The 19134-nt window shown below is 47.2% G+C and overlaps 1 protein-coding gene across 4 annotated transcripts in view; it reads right to left on the minus strand.

Moving 5' to 3' along the window:
- LOC147435992 (SET domain-containing protein) overlaps nt 1-18047 on the minus strand; it is a 131116-nt gene extending 113069 nt beyond the window's left edge. For 2 of the 4 annotated variants that reach the window (XM_086488898.1, XM_086488899.1), the window contains exon 1: nt 17338-18047. Coding sequence is in view for 2 of the 4 variants with exons in the window: in XM_086488897.1 (XP_086345023.1) it covers nt 17338-17448 (111 nt within the window). In the remaining 2 variants the exon portion in view is untranslated. The remainder of the gene's footprint in view (nt 1-17337) is intronic. The other 2 variants (XM_086488897.1, XM_086488896.1) reach the window with 2 other exon arrangements.
- Between the last annotated feature and the right edge of the window lie 1087 nt (nt 18048-19134).

Consider the following 19134-nt stretch of genomic DNA (forward strand, 5'->3'; position numbering starts at 1 on the left):
TCTCTGTTTTCAGCCCCGAAAATGCGCCAGATCACCTGTACAGCGGTCCCCTCGCGTCCCCGAACCTCTTGGGGGTATTAGGGACCGTTTAGGGCCAAAACCCTAAACCTGCAAAAATACACAGCAGGCTGTAATTTACTGTTTCGGGCTCCGTTTCGCTAGCCGGTCGCATCCGTAGCAAGTCCTCGAGCTCCCGCACTTGAGGGCTACTTGCCCTTTGAATCGGACGAGATTTCTGGCGTGAAACCTCTCCGAATTCACATGTACCTGCGGGGATTAGCCGATAGCTAATCCAGTACCTATGCAAGAGGCTCTTGCCTCGGCAATCGCGCATGAACCCACACAACTGTACATTGGTCAAATGAAAAGCCCACTAGTGGGGCATAACATACTGAAACCGGCCCGTAAGGCGGTAGGCGTTGGCTTTCACCCGAAATTCTTTACTTTAAACACACACACAGAGCACTTTGCAAAGAGAACCTGCGACGGGAGTTAACACTTGAATACACACACGGCTCGGAAGCTAGAATGCTCCGAGCAGACGCCGACAACCTGTAGGCCCCAAAATTGGCGCCCCTTTCGGTATTTCTTTATTCTTTAGGAGGGTAAATTACAAGGTAAGGTCCTGGGAATCCTTCACGTGTATCCACCTAGATACCATTTGATTTGGCCAAATTTCGGCAGCATAACAGCCCCAAAACTTGCGCGAAACCAATTCCCCTGCTGGAACTCGCTTGCACTGTCGTATACCCTCTGATTCCTGTCCAAAAACAGTAAATTCAGCACGCTGTATTTACTGGTTTTTGCCCTGTTTTCAGCCCCAAACAGTCCCCTAACTGTCCTTTGCCAATGGGGCACGATTCCCAATGATCCTGGCGTCCGTATGGCTGAAAAACAGTCAAATTACAGCGCATACACAGCGCTGATTTTGCACCTGTACGGTGAGGTTATGACCCTCACCAGTGCCTGCTTTGGAGCAGCAGTTAGCTACCCCTGTTCCTGCTCAAGGAGGCTCTTGCCTCAGCACAAAAGCATGAACCCACACAACTGTACATCAGTCAAATGAGTAGCCCTCTTGTGGGGCATCACATAACTGCACGTAGGCGAGAAAGAGAGCAGTATGTAGCGTGCGGGGCATCACTCCCGTCACCATACTGTGCATAGAGGGCAAGGTAAGCATTCCATAGCTTCTGTACCTGTTGCAATCCGCCTGTGGCTGAAAATGGCGCCCCCTTTGATGATATGCAGCTCGTTTTTGCCTCCCAGAGTGGCAGAATCGCTCACAAGCTGACACGTCGCCCAGTTTCCGAGTTTGGGCTTTCCCTGGTAAAAATATCTCAACTGGTGCGTCAGTTGACTTCGCGGCAGAGTTGTAAAGTGTTCCCCTAGTCATACCGAAGGTAATGACGCGAACACATTTCGTGGCCCAAAATAGCAGTTCCCTAAATTTTAGGAGATGCTTCCGTTGGGCTCCCACTGGTCTTCTGACCATCTATCCTCATTGGGACCGCATCCAAAAATGCAATGTGGCCCAACTGTCGGATACTTTTTGTTGGTAGTCCCACCTTGACTTTACGCCTTAATTGAGTTCACTTCCTAGTATCCACCAACTTGCTAAGTGCGACGGGGGGACCTATATGATCTTGCTCTGAGCCTAGACATCCTCTTACCATACGAATTCCAGTGCCGACCACTTCCCGTCTGCGGGTGAATCTACTGTTCACATTGGCCATACAATGTCCGACCGTTTGCTACTTCAAAAAGAGGGTCTTAAACAAATAAAATAAACCCCATTGGAAAGAAACCAACAACCAAGGTTAGCAGTTGCCACATCTCTGTGACATGGTTAATAACTGCCACGTCCTCGTGACATACCCCCCTCTTGAAATCGCAAACGTCCTCGATTGCATACCATAAATACACGCCACTGATGATCTTGTGCTATTAACACTCTTTTATCATCGCATGTATCCGCAAGAAAGGTCGTAACATACATAGATACAAATGACTTAATGAGGCCTTCATACTTTTGCCATTTCCATCTATGGCACTGAATTCATATGTACATTTGATGTACTAGCTCTATCATTACCCCTCCTTTGCACACGTTGGGTTGGGGCATAAGTAGGCTGTAACCCAAAGGCTTCAAGGTAAAGCTGCAATACATTTGGTGACTCTGACAGTTCATGCTCTTCCATCCACTTTGCATCCATAGGCGGATAGTTCTTGAACTTCACCAAATAGCGTCTTGCAACTTGTCCTTTAACTTTTCTGTCCTTATGTGCCAAAACTTGCTCAGGTACCAGGATCTCATCAAGTTCCTCAACTTCTGGCTGATCCTCAACTGGCATATCTTCTGGCACATCACCCACGAAGGGTCTTAGAAGACTCACGTGAAACGCATTATGAATCTTCCATGCATCAGGCAATTTCAGCCTGTAAGCCACATCGCTGATCTTGTCAAGCACTTGAAAAGGCCCATAGTAACGCATGCTGAGCTTAGGAAACAGCCGTTCCTTGCCCTTCATCTTCTTTAACCTTGCCTTTTCGAACCTTAAGAGAACCCAATCACCAGGTGATAGTAGCAATTCACGACGGTGACGATCAGCAGCTTTTTTCTGTTTTGCCTGAGTCTTCTCCAAGGCAACTTTAATCTTCTTATACATCTCATCCATGTTCTCAACATATCGATCTGCCTCAAAGATCTTGTCCTTTGTATGCAAAATGGGAGGAACCTTTTTGCCGCCTTCAACAATTTCAAAAGGTGCTTTGCCAGTAGACGAATGCACTGTATTATTGTACGCATACTCAAGCATAGGCAAATACTGTTCCCACTTGCCCTTATTATCTGACACATAGCATTTCAACAGATCTAAGACAGTAGAATTGGCCTCTTCTGACTGTCCATCAGTTTGTGGATGAAACGAAGACGAGAACTTGAGCGTAGTACCCATGTTCTCAAACAATCCTCTCCAGAACAAACTGGTCATGCGAGGATCACGATCACTGATAATCGATTGTGGCATACCATGGTACTTAAACACATTGTACATGAACAAGCGTGCCATCTGATCAGATTTTATCTTCTTCCTGACAGGGATAAAATGGGCCTGCTTGCTGAACCTGCAGATAATGGTCCATATACCATCATTCCCTGTTGGCGTCCTTAGAAGATCAAAGATAAAGTCCATAGCAATGCTTTCCCATGGCTTATCCGGAATCGGCAGTGGTTGTAACAACCCTGGTGCCTTTTGCCTGTCAAACTTGACCTTTTGGCAAACTATGCATGCTCGCACAAAGGCATCCACATCTCTCCTCAAGGTAGGCCAATAGAAGAACGTCTCTACCGCTTTAACTGTTGCATCAATGCCACGATGCCCTGCATACGGTGGGACATGACTCTCTTCCATGACCTTATGTCGCAATGGCCTAGTGACACAAAGTCTGCCATGCATCATCATAAAACCGTCTCTGAGGAGGTAGTGCTCGTGATGTTGCCCCTCTTGTAACTGTTCAAAGATCCTTGCAAAATCTTCATCAGCAGTATACTGTTCCTTCATGTCATCTAACTCATGATGATAAGGAATTGACACAGCTGAAATTTGTGGCTTTCTTGATAACGCATCAGCCACAACATTCTTCTTGCCTTCCACATGCATAATCTGGAAGTGGAACATGGAAAGAATGTTTGCCCATCGCATATGCTTTTCGGATAACTTTGACTGTGTCAAGAAGTATCGCAAGGTCTGATGATCTGTTTGGACAACAAAATCAGCACCTAAGAGGTAGTGCTTCCAGCTAGAAAGCGCATGAATAACGGCCAAGAGTTCTTTCTCATAGACTTGCATAGTCCTCTCTGGCCCTTGCAAAATTCGGCTTTCATATGCTACTACCCGTCCATTTTGCATTAGCACTGCTCCGATGCTACTGCCACACGCGTCACACTGGACCACAAATGACTTCCTGAGATCTGGCAAAACAATAACTGGATCTGAAGTCAACTTTTCCTTTAAGAGACTAAAAGCTGAAATCTCTTTTTGGGTCCATCTGAAAGTGACCTCTTTCTTTTGCAATGCGTGAAGAGACGATGCTATCTCTGCAAAATTTCTGATAAACCTTCTATAGTAGGAACACAATCCCAAGAAGCTTCTGACATCGTGCACAGTCTTCAAGTCTGGCCATGTCTTGATAGCTTCGACCTTTGCGGGATCCATTCTAACACCATCCTTTGAGACTATGTGGCCCAGAAAGTGGATCTCTTCAAGGAAGAATTCACTTTTCTTAGGATTGACAAGTAACTTGTGACTGCGCAGCTCTTTGAACACAATGGTCAAGTGACGCCTATGCTCCTCTTCATTCTTCGAATACACAATCATGTCATCGAAGAATGTTCCAACAAACTGTTGATGCGAGCGGAAAATCCGGTCCATCATTCTGTTGAACGTGGCTGGAGCATTTGTTAGCCCAAACGGCATCACTAGAAACTCATAAAGACCAAATGTCGTTCTAAACGCAGTCTTGTGCACATCCTCTGGGCTTATACGAATCTGATGGTACCCACTCTTCAGGTCTATCCTGCTGAAAATTGCAGCACCCTCTAAACGATCGAGAATATCATCAATGCGAGGAATAGGAAACCTATTCTTGATGGTATTCTTATTCAACGCACGATAATCAATACACATGCGCCATGAGCCATCCTTCTTCTGCACTAGGAGCACTGGGGAGCAAAAGGGTGAAGAACTAGGCTGAATCAGCCCCTTCTCTAATAACTCCTCAACCTGGCCCATAATCTCTTTCTGCTGCGCCGCACTAACCCTGTAGGGAGGTCTATTTGGTGGGCTACACCCTGGCACCAAATCTATCCGATGGTCCTCAGGTCTCTCTGGCGGTAATTGCGACGGTAATGAATCAGAAAAACAGTCACTAAACTTTTGCAAAAATGCTGACCTTTCTTTATCTAACACAGATAAATTTGACTGATCCCTATCTGAGACATCACGTGCAAAAATCAAGTACACAGAAAGATGATTCTTTATTACAGAAGTGATAGAAGAAGCAGATACAATAGGGACTGACTCTCCTTTAAGCTTTACATCCAAGATGTGAGTTTTGCCCCTATGCTGTACAGTAATCTTTTTGTTGTAGGCATCCAAGACTCCATGCACTCGGAACATCCACGGGATCCCCAACAAGGCGTCACAACCTTCCAGCGGCATGATGTAAAACTCTTCAGTGTCCACATACGACTGAATATGCAGACGCAGTTTTCCAATGATGGGAGTAACACACTCGGAGTGGCCAGGACATGCCAACCCTGCCTCTGCTGTGTACCCCATCTCTTCAGCTCTGATGCCCAGCTTCATAGCTAACTCTGGTGAGATAAAGTTGGCTTTGGCACCTGGATCAAAGAAGATGAGTGTTGTCTGATCCCTAACTTTACCCCATGCCCTGCATAACTCACTGGCATCTGTGCTGGGCCTGTCACCCACCATGTCTGGCACTAAACCTGCCGTGGGTTTAGGCTTCTTGCCTTTCTGGTCTTCTTTATCCTCTGAGTCAGCTGGCCTTTTCCTTTGTGGACAATTGATAGAAAAGTGACCAGGCTGCTCGCATATAAAGCATTTGTTCTCAGCCATTAGGACCTTCTTTTCCTCGAGCGACTTGCGCACAAAAGGCTTCCTTTTCTGTTTCTTTGCCTGCGCTCCAGAAGTCCCAGCTGAATCTTTGTCCTTGGTGGCCTTTTCTGACCCCTGTGACGCATCAGGAGCCGTCTTCACAAAGGGCTTCTTCGCTAAATTTTTCTTTTGCTGCCCTCCTTTATCACTACTCGGAAATCCACTGTCCTCTCCTTTCAACAAGGCAAGACCAGTGTTCGCGACTTCCATAAGCTGAGTAAGGATAGCCACTCTATTCTTTGTACAGTAATCGCGAAGCCCTTTAGGCAGCCCACAACAATACTTCTCTATCTGCTCTGTCAATGGCACAAATCTGTAAGAGGTCACTGAGAGTAATGCTTTACAAAACCTCCTATTGTACTCCAGCAAGCTCTTGCACGAAGCTGCCGTAAGCTGGTGCCAATCTGTCAAGACATCGGCTTCAAATTCATTTGATAGCCAAGCAGATGCAAACATTTGCTTGAAGTAAACCCAAGTGGCGGGTGCCTGTCCTTGCATTAACAATGTCGTCCACCAGGTAAGCGCATTGTCCTTTAAGAAAGTGGCAGCTTTCCTGACCTTCGAGGCCTCTGTAAAATTCCCTCCCGCATAAGCTGTATCAAACTGCTGGAGGAAAGTGAGTGCCTTGGTCTTGTCCTCGAAACCACTGAAGGTACTGAACTTTACCGCTGCACCACCTTCTTTGTAAGCCTTCGGCTTCTCTAGTGCCCCCAAATTGTCATACGGAATGGTCTGCAACATGGGCACTGTACTAGGCATGATCGGCACGTGTTGGCCATTCACATTTTGCGTCAGAGGTGCGATATCTGGCTGCTGTCCAGAAAAACCAGCCATGCCAAAATGACCCTGTGGCACCCCAAACTGGCCCTGGTTGCCGTGGAAACCTTGTTGCATGCCGATAGTACCATACATGGGGTTTGGCATGATGCCTTGCATACCCCCGAACACTGTTCCTGGCATGTACGGCTGACTTCCAGACGCATAACCAGCCATACTTTGGAACACTGATCCACCCCCGAAATACCCAGGATGTATCGTGGGTGGTGGAAAAACTGAGTGCATAGCCTGGTATCCAGCTCCCTGTCCATTCAAGACAACATGCTGGCTCTGAAAGGTGGCGGGCTGAACTGGCATAACCTGTGGAATAGGCGTTCTAGCCACCTGTTCAAGTACGGGAGGAACCTGCTTTGGAGCCCCCGACTCCGCAACATGCGAGTGTTCCCTTTCCTCCTGCGCCTCATGAAGTACCTGGGCTTGAGCTTCAACAAGCTCCGTACGCGGCGTAGGTTGCCTATTTTGCTGTTGCACTGGTGGCGCTTGCAAGAATTCCATAAACCTCGGATTCTGCACCAGCTGCGAAAAGACATTCACCGCGGCAACTAACTGAGTCTTTAACGCATCATCCTCGAGTTGCCCTGTCATAAAGCCCTGTACTACTGGAGGGACATTCACGTTGACAGGAGGTACAGACTGACGTGGCCGTGAGCTCTCGCCAATCTCAAAAACCATAGGAATCTCCTGCCTGTCCTTTGGAGAGGAACCCTCTTCCATAATTCCCTTCCCCTTGTCGGCCATAGTGTAATCCCCGTGTTCTTGCACTGTGTGTCTTTACCCTGAACAATCCAGGCTCACTCTTTGAGGAAAAAGTGATTGATATCCCGGCGATGGAACCATGAAACCGGCCCGTAGGGCGGTAGGCGTTGGCTTTCACCCGAAATTCTTTACTTTAAACACACACACAGAGCACTTTGCAAAGAGAACCTGCGACGGGAGTTAACACTTGAATACACACACGGCTCGGAAGCTAGAATGCTCCGAGCAGACGCCGACAACCTGTAGGCCCCAAAATTGGCGCCCCTTTCGGTATTTCTTTATTCTTTAGGAGGGTAAATTACAAGGTAAGGTCCTGGGAATCCTTCACGTATATCCACCTAGATACCATTTGATTTGGCCAAATTTCGGCAGCATAACAGCCCCAAAACTTGCGCGAAACCAATTCCCCTGCTGGAACTCGCTTGCACTGTCGTATACCCTCTGATTCCTGTCCAAAAACAGTAAATTCAGCACGCTGTATTTACTGGTTTTTGCCCTGTTTTCAGCCCCAAACAGTCCCCTAACTGTCCTTTGCCAGTGGGGCACGATTCCCAATGATCCTGGCGTCCGTATGGTTGAAAAACAGTCAAATTACAGCACATACACAGCGCTGATTTTGCACCTGTACGGTGAGGTTATGACCCTCACCAGTGCCTGCTTTGGAGCAGCAGTTAGCTACCCCTGTTCCTGCTCAAGGAGGCTCTTGCCTCAGCACAAAAGCATGAACCCACACAACTGTACATCAGTCAAATGAGTAGCCCTCTTGTGGGGCATCACATAACTGCACGTAGGCGAGAAAGAGAGCAGTATGTAGCGTGCGGGGCATCACTCCCGTCACCATACTGTGCATAGAGGGCAAGGTAAGCATTCCATAGCTTCTGTACCTGTTGCAATCCGCCTGTGGCTGAAAATGGCGCCCCCTTTGATGATATGCAGCTCGTTTTTGCCTCCCAGAGTGGCAGAATCGCTCACAAGCTGACACGTCGCCCAGTTTCCGAGTTTGGGCTTTCCCTGGTAAAAATATCTCAACTGGTGCGTCAGTTGACTTCGCGGCAGAGTTGTAAAGTGTTCCCCTAGTCATACCGAAGGTAATGACGCGAACACATTTCGTGGCCCAAAATAGCAGTTCCCTAAATTTTAGGAGATGCTTCCGTTGGGCTCCCACTGGTCTTCTGACCATCTATCCTCATTGGGACCGCATCCAAAAATGCAATGTGGCCCAACTGTCGGATACTTTTTGTTGGTAGTCCCACCTTGACTTTACGCCTTAATTGAGTTCACTTCCTAGTATCCACCAACTTGCTAAGTGCGACGGGGGGACCTATATGATCTTGCTCTGAGCCTAGACATCCTCTTACCATACGAATTCAAGTGCCGACCACTTCCCGTCTGCAGGTGAATCTACTGTTCACATTGGCCATACAATGTCCGACCGTTTGCTACTTCAAAAAGAGGGTCTTAAACAAATAAAATAAACCCCATTGGAAAGAAACCAACAACCAAGGTTAGCAGTTGCCACATCTCTGTGACATGGTTAATAACTGCCACGTCCTCGTGACACATACTGCCATAGGGGAGAGAGAGGGCAGTGCGTAGCGTGCAAGGCATCACTCCTAGCACCGCACTGTACATAGGAGGGAAAGGAAGCACTCCATAGCTCTTAACCTGTGACAAAATCTACCAACAAAAGGATAACACGGGTGGAGAAAGAGATGAAAGAATGGAAGACCGAAATGGAAGGGTGGTGGAAAGAGAAGGCCAACCTCATCCAAATGGTCTTCAATGAAGGCTCGCAATGGAAGAAAGAAAAGGAAAATCTACGGGCTGCAGTCCAAGCGCTCCGGGAAGAGGTCTCAACCCTCAAACAAGAGCTTGCAGAAGTTAGAGTAGGGAGGGAACTAGAGGAGGGAGAAATCCAGCCTTCTGTGATAAACGAACTCAATGACATCAAAGAACAAGTGCGAAAAATCAAGGAGGAAGAGAAGCAACACAAAGCAACGACATCATCATGGGTGGATGCAATCACAAAAACACAAAGAAGGTAGATGAAGCCGAAAAGTGGATAGAAGTCACCAAGAAAGCGAAGGGGAAAGAACCAACAGCCATTCGCACTCCCACAATTATTAACATGACCCTAGAGGAAGAGCAAAGAAGGAATACTAGCGCTTTGCATGTGCGTGTGACCGGCCTAAAAGACCGTGATTATGTGGAAGGCGAGGTCAAAGATCTCCTACATATGATGGGTGGTGAGGCCACAGACACTAAGGCATGGAGAGTGGGGAAGAAAAGAGAAGGAGAAGAAGGGAATGGGGAGACTTCAAAGGAGAGAGCATTGATCCTTCGTTTCCCCTCCATGGAAGCAAAGAAAGATTTCTGGCGTGAAACCTCTCCGAATTCACCTGTACCTACGGGGATTAGCCGCTAGCTAATCCAGTACCTATGCAAGAGGCTCTTGCCTCGGCAATCGCGCATGAACCCACACAACTGTACATTGGTCAAATGAAAAGCCCACTAGTGGGGCATAACATACTGCCATAGGGGAGAGAGAGGGCAGTGCGTAGCGTGCAGGGCATCACTCCTAGCACCGCACTGTACATAGGAGGGAAAGGAAGCACTCCATAGCTCTTAACCTGTGACAAAATCTGCAAATGAGCTCCTTTTCCCTTCAAATTCAGCGCCACTTCTCCATGCATGAGGAAAGTGCACCAGAATGTGCCACTTGGCGCATTTAAGCATTTTCCCGTTTCGGGGTTGCCGCCTAAAAATCTCCCAATCGGTTGCCCAGTTGACTTCACGATAGAGTAAGAAAATGTTCTCCTTGTCATTCCGGAGGGAATGACGCAAACACATTTTCAGGTCCCAAAATAGCAGTTCCCTAAATTTTAGGAGATGCTGCCATTGTATCTTTCTAGGTCATCTGACCGCCTTTGTACACTGCAGCCACACCCAGAATTGAAATGTAGCCTTTGTAGCAAAGGATTCCACTTTGGCTAGTCAATGACCCCACTTTGGCTAACCATAGTCCTTGTCCAACCTTAGTGCTGTCTTGTCCTCAAGCCAGGACTCCCTCTGGACAGTTCCACACTAGCTATGCAATGCAGGGCAGTTAGATTTCCCGAGGGGTGTTTCCAAACAATGAAAGTAAATAAATAATAAGAAAGAAATCAACAAAAAGGATAGATAGTAGTCACACGCTGGTGACACCCTTCGTGCTAGACGAGGTCCACGCGCGCGCGCGCACACACACAGCCTGCTGCCCGGTCCAACACCAAGCGCGCGCGCACACTGTCTACTGCACAGTCCAGCAGCAAGCACACACCTGAACACACAACACATTCATGCACACACACAAAAGCATATGGCCAAAGCATTGATGATGTACTGAATTGCAACAGTGCACATTAGGAGGAGAGGAAGAACGAATGCGCTGTTGAATCTATTGTTCAGCAAATTCAGAAATGAGGAACAAGGTCAGCTCACCTATGTGCAAATCCCACTAGCTGTGACAAAGGCAACATTCATGGTCACCAACAAAAGGATAACACGGGTGGAGAAAGAGATGAAAGAATGGAAGACCGAAATGGAAGGGTGGTGGAAAGAGAAGGCCAACCTCATCCAAATGGTCTTCAATGAAGGCTCGCAATGGAAGAAAGAAAAGGAAAATCTACGGGCTGCAGTCCAAGCACTCCGAGAAGAGGTCTCAACCCTCAAACAAGAGCTTGCAGAAGTTAGAGTAGGGAGGGAACTAGAGGAGGGAGAAATCCAGCCTTCTGTGATAAACGAACTCAATGACATCAAAGAACAAGTGCGAAAAATCAAGGAGGAAGAGAAGCAACACAAAGCAACGACATCATCATGGGTGGATGCAATCACAAAAACACAAAGAAGGTAGATGAAGCCGAAAAGTGGATAGAAGTCACCAAGAAAGCGAAGGGGAAAGAACCAACAGCCATTCGCACTCCCACAATTATTAACATGACCCTAGAGGAAGAGCAAAGAAGGAATACTAGCGCTTTGCATGTGCGTGTGACCGGCCTAAAAGACCGTGATAATGTGGAAGGCGAGGTCAAAGATCTCCTACATATGATGGGTGGTGAGGCCACAGACACTAAGGCATGGAGAGTGGGGAAGAAAAGAGAAGGAGAAGAAGGGAATGGGGAGACTTCAAAGGAGAGAGCATTGATCCTTCGTTTCCCCTCCATGGAAGCAAAGAAAGACTTCTTGAAGAGGCATCCTACACTAAAGAAAACGGGGTCATTCCTTGGGGATGACCTCACACTCTCACAGATTGCTCATATGAAAGAAGTCATGGCAGAGATAAGGACCGCCAGAGAGAAAGGAAAGGTGGAATTTTATAGAGATGGGAGAGTGGTCATAATGGAGAAGCGCTCCGCATGACGGCACGAGACCTATGGGACCACACTCAAACTTGCTACCTGGACCTGTAATGGGTCTCTACGTCTTGATGTGGGTGCTTTTGAGAACAGTTTCACCGGGAGGGACATCATCTTTTACTCAAAGACACCACGCCCCTGGACAGTCTATGCCACGGTTTAGCGGATACAAATGGAAGACAACTTGCAGAAAGGAGACTCGATCAGAGCACGAAGGACGGGGCTCAGGGGTAGTGGCAGTTTTATTCAGGGAGGAGTTGCAGCCATTGATACATATTGCCCGCAGAGATGAGGAGGCTAGGTACATGTGTAGGAGGCTAGGTACATGTGTATAAGTATAGGCAGACACTCAATGTCTCAGTAAACAGATCCACAAATGGTATACATAAAATTCCAAAACCCTAGAATACAAGCTCACTCCTAAACGAGCGGCTATATGGACTTGTACCTGCCCAAAAACGATATAAACCTATGAACCTTGTACCTGCGAGCTACACCTAGCTCAAGCTGTATCCGCAAATGCATACATGGCATAAGACTGCATAAAACCGTGCTAAAAACTGCTCTCTGGAATGCCCCACACAATCATACATAGTCTGCACTGGGAGAAAGCGTAAACTGCGAGCAAAACATCATAGAATCTCGCACACTACCTCATCGGTCGGAAAAACGCGTCGACCACAAACCAAGCACAAAGCATGACCGATTGCCTATGGTCGTAATCGTCGTCCGAGAGCCACGCTCGCGAGAAAACTGCTCCGGAATGGTCAGTCGGAGCCGCTATGCGTCAATATGTGCCACCGAAGCTGGAAACTAGAGAATCGTCGAAGCCAGGATGCTCGGGAGAAAACGTGAATCAAATCCGCTCTGGAACGGACGTGGGAGAAAAGTCGTCGTCGAAGCTAAGCCGGAGGAGAGCCCAACTGCTCTCTCTCGCTCTCGCTCTTGCTACGTCGAAGACGAGAGAAACTGGTCGATGCCACCTTCTGCCGCCGGACGAAAGCGATCGCTAATGCCGTAGCCGCCGTAAATCGCCGAGAAAAACGCTGAAAGCCGATCTTCAGGAGAGCGTGGGTGTCGTAGTCCGAGCCGAATGCTTCAAGAGATTTATTGCGGGATCTGCTCTTCTTTGCCTTCTTCTTACCTTTCTTTCTTTTCTAAGTCTTTCTCCGCTTCCTATCTTTTTTGCTACAATCACAAGAGTTAGAGGAAGAGGAACTCTCTGAATTGTCGGATAAGGACAATGATAAACTAGGATTGTATACGAAGAGAATACGCTTCTTCGGTTTACTGGGGACCTCAAAGGTAGATTTGCGACCCAAGTGCTTCTTTGTCTTCATTAGTCTGCTTTTGCAGCTTCGTCAAATTCATCCACTAAGTGATTTTGCATATTGAGGATCCTCTGAGTACCGTGTCATCTGTCGAGCACAGTTGTCGACCTATTGTTGACACTAGATCTCCATTCTTTCAAAGGCTGAATGTGGAAGCGGAGCATACTCCTCTCCCGATTCCTCGGAAAGAGGTTGACTCCCGTGAAAATCCCCATTGGGCTCTTCTTCACCCAAGTAATCAGGTGCAATAGTTTCCTCTTGGCGAGATTCATCCATTGAATCCATGTGTGCTGCAAGTAAAAGGATCGGATCCTTCGTAGAAGAAGAATCGTCTGAGCTCTGATACCACAGTAATGGACTTGGACACCCCAAGCCGTAGATCTAGAACAACACACGTGAGAAAAACTCAACAAAATGTTATGAGAGAGAGAGAGAGAGGACGCAGCATGGCAGAGTTCCATGCCCAAATGCACTCGCCCCAAAGACTGGCTCCCCTCCTCGATATTTCTTTATCATTAAGCTTCAACAAGTACAATGTCCAAGAGTCTCTCTCTCTTTGGCAAGCTCCCAAGCTAATATGCCAAAGTGAGAGCCCTGGCAACTTACTTAAAGACCCTTGGCCAACCAGAAGCAGTACACATAAAAAGCATCAAGTCTCAAAAGCATCTAGGTCCAAAAGCATGCGCCCAAGGGTTGTTCGTATGCACTACCACATCAGCACTTGCCTTCGCAAATCGCGCCGCCAAACACGGGTGTCCATATAGCGCTACCACGTCAACATGCTCTACGCAAATTGAAATCAGTCCCTCTGCTTTGTTTTTTAATAGCTTTAGGTCCCTCGGTCGAGATCCATCTGTTGGAACAACTTTTAGGTTAGGTTTTTAAAACTAATCGCTTTTGGGCCACTTGGCTGGATTTTGTAAGTTGGTAAAACTTCTTTTGCCTCTTTGCTAGGGTTTAGGTCCCCTTTTGTCCGGCCTGTGTCCTTCAGGGAAGGCCACGTCATCACTTTGTGAACCAGCCATAGAGGTAACTTCAAAGACAAAGAGCCAGCAACCAAGAACGGAGATAGAAGCAAGCACAAGGACAGGTGGGTTTCAAACGTACTTTCTTGACTATCGACCACATCTCCGTGCTTTGCTGTCTGATTGATGGAGCAAAGGCACGCAAGAGGAGGCTCTACTGCTGCTTTCTGGATTTCCACAAGGCCTTTGATATTACCCCAAAAGAGAGACTCTTTCAGCGACTGCAGGAGCTACACATATAATCGGAGATGCTATGGGCCATTCATTCTCTATATGCACAGGTCACAGGTAGGGTACGATACCCAGGTGGACTATCAAATTCCATTGCTAGCACCATTGGTGTGAAGCAAAGCTGCCCCCTATCCTCTTTTTGGGCTCTACATCGATGAGATATCATGCTACATTCTAAAGGCAAGGGAGAGGGATTAGACTTGGCAGGTAAACCAGTCCATACTATGCTTTATGCTGATGACATTATTTTGATTTTTGAGACACAAGAGAGTTTACAGAGCCACCTACGAGCTCTGGATGATTTTTGCACACATAGAGGACTCACAGTGAATCTTGGCAAGACCAAGGTCGTGATCTTCCATACTTCCGGGAGTGTTAGGAGCAAAGCACTGCTTATCGCAGCAACAGCAGGAGAACAGGTAGAGGTGGTGGACTCATATGTATACTTGGGGGTGACTTTTAGTGGCACTAGATTCTCCATGGCTCAGGCAGCCAGAGATCGACTTACACCACGATATGCAATGCTGGCCACTCTAGAGCGCAGATGTCACCATGCCCACTTCCAGGAATCCCGCACCAAGGGGTGGCTCTTTTATACCTTGGTCACTCCTGCTATGATGTACGCCGCCGCAGTATAGGCACCAGGGCTATCAGTCATAGTTACCCGGAACAGGGAACGTGGAACGGCAACATGCATGAAATGCCATTCCCTGTTTCGGATACTCACATCTGAAACACAGAACGAGGATCCAGAACGGGAAATTGGGATGGGATTAGAGGTGACCTAAAAATGGCCATTCCCTGAAACTATGCTATCACCATCTCTATGGACACAGATAGAGCGACCACAAGACCCAGGTCATTATGATTTCACGTTGGCTTTACAACAAATCCTCAATTCCTCATGACATCATCAAAGCAGAGCTAGCTGCACCACTGATGTTGGTGGAGGCCTTATTTCAAACGGTCTCCTTCATCGAGCTCATGAGAGAGCTCCCATTAGACACACTTACACGCAGAGCTTTTGAGGCATCGATACTGCTGCATCAAGAGGGAGAGACGAGATCATGGCACTCTCAGGTCACAAATTGGTTTACATCTCATGGCTTGGACATCACAAACCTACCTCTTTTCCAGTATGGCCCCGACTCCCCCCACACATGCCTCTCACACAGTGAGCGAAACAGAGTACTCAAGCAAGATCTTTGGCAGCTATATATCCGAGAGACATGGATCACACCCGGAGAGCCTCTCCCCACGAAGAGGCAGTACTACAGAGACCAATTTCTAACCATTCTAGCACATTGCTTCATCCAGAGACCGAGGTACAAGATGTACACATGACAGAAGATGTTATCTAAAATACATCAATCCTACACAAAAACTATATGTGAAGCATGGATGAGATCAGGCATAAAGGGTTTCAAGCGCATACTAATCATGCACGCAAAGATCTTATACACGAAAGACATGAGAGTGATCGGTCTCCACTGTAGGAGGGACGATGCATCTCCGTCTTTCAATAAAAGGAAATGCGTCAGGACTGAGTGCATCCCAAAACTGCAAGAAAAACTGTCAAATCAACCCATCCTCTACAGGGCAAGATGCACCATCTAGGCCAACCACTACGTCATGCATCTCCTACATAGAGTAGGGGGCTAGTAAAGTGGTAGCACATAACCTCTGTAGCCACAAGCTTATGAACATGAGACCAAACCTCTTCTCTGGCATGCAAATATCATCAGTCAGCTGATCGGCACTAAACAAATGCTCAAAATAATCTAAAGCTGTGTCAAGGACCTCATTAGGATCTGTGGGCAACCCGTCAACACAATCTTGTAAGGCCCTAATAGAAGTCCCCTTGGGACGCTCTCGGAAGTGTGCAAAGAAATCCTTATGCATCCTATCCCCTTTGGATATCGATGTCGATACCGAAGCACGATAGGCAAAGTCGATTTCTCAGTCTGAATGTGACTGAGAGTCTCTCTGGTGTCAAACTTGCGCTCACCCAAAAACTCATCTCCTAGAAACTCCTCGAGCTGCCGTCATATGCGACTCAAACGGTCCGGTAATTCACCTTCCTTGCGGAACACGCCTCGTCGCCGCTCTGCACAACTGTCTGTCTACAAGCCTGGGGAGATGCAGTGATGCATGTGTCTCAAGCGTCTTGACACTTGTCTTTCTTCTAGCCCTTGACTTCTAAAAGCTTCTAGAACTTTCTAGAATCTTCCTCTCTTAACAGAAACTGATAGGAGTTGTACTTTATAATTGATTCGCATCAATACAATAAAGAAATAACGCCACGGGCACCTATTTAGTGTAACATCCAGTGACTTGACAAAAACATACAAAACTACAACAACCCCTAAACTTCAAAGAACCAAACAACTTGAAACAACTAAACCGTGACAGGAAATTGAGAAGACGACTTTGATGCAAGGAGCCCCTGTACACAAGTCGGTGGCCCTCAACTGCCACTATCAATGCCCCCAGTTCCAGTTGGGTTTTTCTTTGTTGCCTCAAGGATGTTCATACAACCAGTGGAAACAGGCTCTCGGATTTCTGTGCTCAGGCAACCAGCAATACAGCTTCTGTATACCCTTCTCTGTGTCCAAGTGCGCTAGACAAAGGTGCTTTTATAGCACCAAAAGGCTACGCCAATTAGGGAAACCCTATCCCAAAAAGCAGCGTGCACACACACACTCAATATTCTAGTGCAGCGCAACGAGCACACACACTCAACATTCTGACACAAATTTGAATACCCGCTCAGAAATCTTCTTCTCAATCTCCCTTCACTCTCTTTCCAGTTCCAATTGTTTCAAGATGTTTAAAGTGCAAAGTTCCCTGAAGTTTTGCAGATTGTGTAGTCTCTGTGTTCCCGTCCAATCACTCACAATTTACTAGTGTGTTTTAAAGTATGTTGAGTCTATCATTGCTTGTGTTTGTCAAAGTGGCAGCGGAAAAGGTGAACCAGATAATGACTGCAACCAGTGATAAAAACTCAATTGACAAACTGGCACAGGGCTTTTTCCCGTATGTAGAGGAACCTAATCTTTGGAGAAAAAACAGAGGATGACCTAACCTGGCCTAGAGGGGTGGGATGGAAAATGCGCGAGCGAACACTGCTACAGACTGCATTTGGCTTTGGCAAGCAAAGGGGGTGTCTTGTAATTAACTGCATGAATTTGCACATGTATCTCCTCTTATTCTGTATTTTCGGCTTATGCTCCCGGTACACAACACTCCCCTTGTTCTTGTTCCTGTACAAATGAGCACGCTCGATTGTTCAATCCGCACAACCTTCTTTTGTCAGTCGGAAATTGTTTTCCTCCTTGAGTGGCTCTCCTTCTCGTAATACCAATGGATTCCATAGATAATCTCTGGCAGATAGGCATCGCCCAGATGGCTCCCCTTCTCCTTTACCTCGTATTGGCGGACCTGCTCTATGGCACAGGACGTTCCCTATTCTTCTTCTCTGGCTGCAAAGGGCTCTTGCCTCTGGCGATCGCCCTTTGCTTCAGGCTTCGGTAAGCAGGTCCTTTTGCATCCACCTTGAAGCATGCAGTCCTAAAACTACATTACGCTCTCAAGGCCGTAGCTCACCACCACCACCACCCCCAAGCAACGTAGCCAGCTGCCAGCCTAAGTTCGGGTGAAGGGGCCACCAAAGGTGAGTGAGCAACCGCGTGCAATATTCAATCTACGTCAATTGAAGGGGTGCGATCAAGCTGAGCGCCATAGTAGCCACCAAAGCGAATCCAACTCAAGGGGGCTTTCAGCTACGTTGAATAGGGCTTGCTGATGTCCCACATCTACAGCAAGTACATTTTAGCATTGGGGGGCGATGGGTCCCTGTAGAGGTACACGGTTCTTTAATGGCCCCTTTATCTTAGAGTTGCGACAGATAAAAGAACAAACAGTGGATGCCCGGATGATCAAAGGGACTCCATTCGTCGGCAAAATCCAGGTGTGCAGTTAGGCAGTGGTCACGTAAGGCATAGTTATTATTTATATGCTACTAAGCCAACTATGCATATTCGTTGTGTTTGAACGCAACTATGCCTCTCATCGTAGTCACCTAAAGATGCAACTCTGCAAATTACTGGCTCTTGGAGAATGCCAACCAAGGTACAACAATTGTATATTTGCTCGTAAACGGGCCCAGTTGAGCGCACAAGGAAAGCTAATTCGTTCACATTGCTGAAACATATGCTTCATGCTGCAAAAGCTGTCAAGCAACCAGGTTCATTTAAACTCCTCCCTCGCATAGTTGGCATAGTTGCATGGTGAGCCACTAAACTCCATGTGATCATGACACAAGAATAGTTATTTGTCAGAATTATCGATAACTACGTTATGTACAGGATTACTTTTGTGAGGGATGATTTACTTTATTACCAACCGAAGTGGCTAAGGGAGGAACAAAATGCATGTTGGCACGTGGTTAGGGCATTGGGCTAATAATCAAGAGGTCATGGGTTAGAGACGCAGTCTGCTCGCCTTGAGATATGCACCCATCGTTGATCCTAGCTCCCAGGGTTCACCCCATGGGAGATAATGTTGTGGGGTTATGAATCTCTCTCTCTCTCTCTCTCTCTCTCTCTCTCTCTCTCTCTCTCTCTCTCTCTCTCTCTCTCTCTCTCTCTAACACACACACACACCGACACACGTCACAAACACATGCACAATGTGGTGCGGACACGCATGAGATATAAGCAAGAGAAGAGCTCTTACACACACACATCATAACAATGGTGTGGACACACATGAGATATGGGCAAGAGAGAGCTCTTACACACACACATCACAACACATGCACGATATGGTGTGGACACACACGTGCCAAAAGTGGACCAAGAGCTTGAAAGAGAAGAAGAGA

Source organism: Adiantum capillus-veneris, chromosome 18 (assembly GCF_014529385.1).
Source record: "Adiantum capillus-veneris isolate H3 chromosome 18, ASM1452938v2, whole genome shotgun sequence".
Classification (NCBI taxonomy): Eukaryota; Viridiplantae; Streptophyta; class Polypodiopsida; order Polypodiales; family Pteridaceae; genus Adiantum; species Adiantum capillus-veneris.